At 59.7% G+C, this 4,633-nt stretch overlaps 1 protein-coding gene across 1 annotated transcript in view; it reads right to left on the bottom strand.

The window, feature by feature from the left end:
- Positions 1-4,426, bottom strand: part of LOC108803735 (DNA repair and recombination protein RAD54-like) — a gene marked incomplete at its 3' end in the record, with an annotated part of 20,917 nt that extends 16,491 nt beyond the window's left edge. Inside the window, exons 1-7 of the mRNA XM_018575551.1 lie at positions 3,566-4,426; positions 3,281-3,397; positions 3,011-3,130; positions 2,430-2,490; positions 1,468-1,603; positions 734-803; positions 373-661 (exon numbers count right to left, since the gene is read on the bottom strand). Of these exons, the coding sequence (XP_018431053.1) occupies positions 373-661; positions 734-803; positions 1,468-1,603; positions 2,430-2,490; positions 3,011-3,130; positions 3,281-3,397; positions 3,566-4,426 (1,654 nt within the window). The remainder of the gene's footprint in view (positions 1-372; positions 662-733; positions 804-1,467; positions 1,604-2,429; positions 2,491-3,010; positions 3,131-3,280; positions 3,398-3,565) is intronic.
- Between the last annotated feature and the right edge of the window lie 207 nt (positions 4,427-4,633).

Here is a 4,633-nt window from a genome sequence, read left to right as displayed (position 1 = left end):
CATTATGGGGGTCACTCCTCCCCCTAGAGACATTCATTATGGGGGTCACTCCTCCCCCTAGAGACATTCATTATGGGGGTCACTCCTCCCCCTAGAGACATTCATTATGGGGGTCACTCCCCCCCCTAGAGACATCCATTATGGGGGTCACTCCCCCCCCAGAGACATCCATTATGGGGGTCACTCCTCACCCTAGAGACATTCATTATGGGGGTCACTCCTCCCCCTAGATACATTCATTATGGGGGTCACTCCCCCCCCTAGAGACATCCATTATGGGGGTCACCACTCTCCCTGGAGCAGATGGGGGTTGATAATTCACCCCATTCTGATTGGTCGGAGGCTACAGCTCAGCCCCACCCCCTTTCTTACCAAGCTTGCGGTCGATCTCCTCCTTGGAGCCGCCGTCGATGGCGAGGGGTTGGATCCGGCTCTCCAGCCATTTGCCCACCTCGTTGTACCAGTTCCTCACCAGGCTGGACGGGCACACCACCATGGCCTTGTCTATCTCCGGTGTGAAGTCCGGGCTCTGCCGCAGGAGAGTCCACATGAGGGCGATACACTGAAGGGTCTTCCCCAGTCCCATCTCATCCGCCATGATGGCGCCGTGACTCCCGGGAATGCGTCTTCCGGTTACACAGTCCCACAGGAACTTCACTCCCTACAGCAGAGGAGAAATGTTACACGCGGCTCCGGGGACAGGAAGGGAGAATACATTCCATGACGGGGTCACCTCTCTCTGATGGGGCCGGAGGACCTTTCCCAGCAAAGGATCGACCACAACGTGGACCGGAACCTTCTCCCTGCACACAAACACAGCCACAGTAACCACACAGACTCCATGCAGGAATGACTTCACCTCCAAAATACCAAGCTCCTCCTCCTCCAGGGGGCAGACCAGCAAGCTCCTCCTCCAGGGGGCGGACCAGCAAGCTCCTCCTCCAGAGGGGGCAGACAGAGCAAGCACTTCCTCTAGGAGGGGGCAGACCAGCAAGCTCCTCCTCCTCCGGGAAGGGGGTAAACCAGCAAGCTCCTCCTCCTCCAGGAAGGGGAGCAGACCAGCAAGCTCCTCCTCCAGAGGGGGGGCAGACCAGCAAGCTCCTCCTCCGGGGGGGGGGCAGACCACCAACCCCCACCCCCAGGGTCAAGCTCCTCCTCCAGAGGGGGGCAGACCAGCAAGCTCATCCTCCAGAGGGGGGCAGACCAGCAAGCTCCTCTTCCAGAGGGGGGCAGACCAGCAAGCTCCTCCTCCAGAGGGGGGCAGACCAGCAAGCTCCTCAAAATAAACTTGATTTGAGAGTTTCTGACCTCCAGCATGTCAGGTCACCTCAGGTATTGCTCACCATGGACACCCCAAATTCATGAGCCTTGCCCCCCCCCCTCTGCATTGTTGTCAGGCCCCTACACTCCAGAGCAGCCAGGGATTTGGCCCGCCCACGAGGTGCCATCGCGGGGTCACATACTCACTTGTCTTCTTTCAGCTGATCGTGTGCACTCAGGATGGGGGGCTCATAAAGAACCAATGCGCCGTCCTCATAGGGATCATGGAGGGCTCTCCGTACACCGGCCTTCTTAATACCAAGGGCCCGAGCACCCAGATCCCCTACATGAGAAAGAGATAAGGGAGTAAGATCAGGACAAGGCACCACACCCCCACAGACACATTAAGAGCCACACATGGATAATTCCAGGACCCCGCAGAGCCACAACAGGTCATGTGACTGCAGAGCCACACCAGGTCATGTGACTGCAGAGCCACAACAGGTCATGTGACTGCAGAGCCACACTAGGTCATGTGACTGCAGAGCCACAACAGGTCATGTGACTGCAGAGCCACAACAGGTCATGTGACTGTGTATGGTCAGCAGAGTCCCCCCGCAAGCTCTGCGAGTATATAGAACAGCCCGTGACCTGACTCTGCCACCTTCCATCCCCCCTCTATGGCTCCGCCTACTATACCAGCCCCGCACCCAGGGGGCAGGACATCACTGCAGAGTACCGGAGAAGGAAGGGAAGAGCCTGGCAAGCCATGGGGGGGATCCTCTGTCTGGGTCAAGGTCATAGAGTGCCCGAGCCGTGGCTGCTCCTTAACCATCCCGGGGGAGTGACCGGGATCCCGGGGGGAGTGACCGGGATCCCGGGGGGAGTGACAGGGATCCCGGGGGGAGTGACAGGGATCCCGGGGGGAGTGACCGGGATCCCGGGGGGAGTGACTGGGGACACCCTGCATGTTCCCTGACATTCAATACAAGGAGCCAATCAGATTTCCATCCTTCCTCTTATACACCAATCAGTGGGCTCTTCATATTTCGGGGCGGTTTCCTCTGCCAGAGACGTTGTAACAATATTGCAGGTCAGAGACTCCACCCACCACACGAGGCTCCACCCACCACGCGAGTCCTTGCACGGTATGAATGTTCTGCGCTCACCTCTGTAGTTGGGGATCGGCACCTTGAATGGTCGGGATAATATACTTCTAATAAACGCCTCCTGAAAGGAAGAAACCATCAGCGTGACCGGAGAGCGACCCGAGCGCGGCCAATCCATTCCCTCGGGGTCTCATGGACAGTATTTGCCCTCCCTCGGGGTCTCATGGACGGTATTTGCCCTCCCTCGGTGTCACATGGACAGTATTTGCCCTCCCTCGGGGTCTCATGGACAGTATTTGCCCTCCCTCGGGGTCTCATGGACGGTATTTGCCCTCCCTCGGTGTCACATGGACAGTATTTGCCCTCCCTCGGGGTCTCATGGACAGTATTTGCCCTCCCTCGGGGTCTCATGGACAGTATTTGCCCTCCCTCTGTGTCTATGGGGGGCTCATGGACAGTATTTGCCCTCCCTCTGAGTCTTTGGGGGGCTCATGGACAGTATTTGCCCTCCCTCGGGGTCTCATGGACGGTATTTGCCCTCCCTCGGGGTCTCATGGACGCTATTTGCCCTCCCTCGGGGTGTCATGGACGGTATTTGCCCTCCCTCGGGGTCTCATGGACGGTATTTGCCCTCCACTTACATGTTGTTGGCTGTCCAGGCAGACGGGTCGGGTGGTCGGCGGTGTCAGAGGTTTCCGGAAGGGGGAGATCCAGCTCTCCCGGCTCTCCCGGCTCTCGTTGCTTCGCTTCCTCTTCGGGGTCTGATGAGAGAGATCGGAGGATTTCATCCCTACAATGCGGAATATGGGCTGTGGCCCCCAGATCATTAGAGGGGCCCCCACTGGCCCCCACATCATTAGAGGGGCCCCCACATCATTAGAGGGGCCCCCACATCATTGGGAGATACTCACGCTGGTTTCCTGCCAGTCCTCGTCTTCATAATAACCGTCCGGCTTCCTCTTTGCCAGCTGGCTGGGAGCCAAACTCCGCCTCTGAGGAGAGAGAAGAAAGGTGAGGACGTGGTGGCCCCCCCGTGAGGATCAGGCATGACGGCTGGAGGGGTCAGAGACATCCCGTGTCAGGGTCAGAGACATCCCGTGTCAGGGTCAGAGACATCCCGTGTCAGGGTCAGAGACATCCCGTGTCAGGGTCATACTTCTACACGGTCACAGCAGTCCCTATTAATGATATCGTACTGAGAGCCTGAACCTGCTGACTCCTGGGCACATGCTGGCAGGTGACATGCGAGGTGACACGCGAGGTGACGGGGGACACGCGAGGTGACGGGTCGGGTGACACGCGAGGTGACGGGTCGGGTGACACGCGAGGTGACGGGTCAGGTGACACGCGAGGTGACGGGTCAGGTGACACGCGAGGTGACGGGTCAGGTGACACGCGAGGTGACGGGTCAGGTGACACGCGAGGTGACGGGTCAGGTGACACGCGAGGTGACGGGTCAGGTGACACGCGAGGTGACGGGTCAGGTGACACGCGAGGTGACGGGTCAGGTGACACGCGAGGTGACGGGTCAGGTGACACGCGAGGTGACGGGTCAGGTGACACGCGAGGTGACGGGTCAGGTGACACGCGAGGTGACGGGTCAGGTGACACGCGAGGTGACGGGTCAGGTGACACGCGAGGTGACGGGTCAGGTGACACGCGAGGTGACGGGACGGGTGACACGCGAGGTGACGGGTCAGGTGACACGCGAGGTGACGGGTCGGGTGACACGCGAGGTGACGGGTCAGGTGACACGCGAGGTGACGGGTCAGGTGACACGCGAGGTGACGGGTCAGGTGACACGCGAGGTGACGGGTCAGGTGACACGCGAGGTGACGGGTCAGGTGACACGCGAGGTGACGGGTCAGGTGACACGCGAGGTGACGGGTCAGGTGACACGCGAGGTGACGGGTCAGGTGACACGCGAGGTGACGGGTCAGGTGACATGCGAGGTGACGGGTCAGGTGACATGCGAGGTGACGGGGGACACGCGAGGTGACGGGGGACACGCGAGGTGACGGGTCAGGTGACATGCGAGGTGATGGGTCAGGTGACATGCCAGGTGACGGGTCAGGTGACACGCGAGGTGACGGTCAGGTGACATGCGAGGTGACGGTCAGGTGACATGTGACACTGATGAAGGGACTCTGCTACAAACCCGTCAATAAGGAGGAGATTCTGCAGTACATCGATGTGCAGACACCACGTGACAATCTGCGTCCAGTACACATCAGCTGTGTGTACAATGGGGACACAACACCGAT

Source organism: Nanorana parkeri, unplaced genomic scaffold (assembly GCF_000935625.1).
Source record: "Nanorana parkeri isolate BGI_ZX_2015 unplaced genomic scaffold, ASM93562v1 scaffold4110, whole genome shotgun sequence".
In the NCBI taxonomy this organism is placed as follows: Eukaryota; Metazoa; Chordata; class Amphibia; order Anura; family Dicroglossidae; genus Nanorana; species Nanorana parkeri.
Note: the sequence above shows the minus strand (reverse complement) of the source record. Positions and strands in the feature narration are given on the sequence as shown.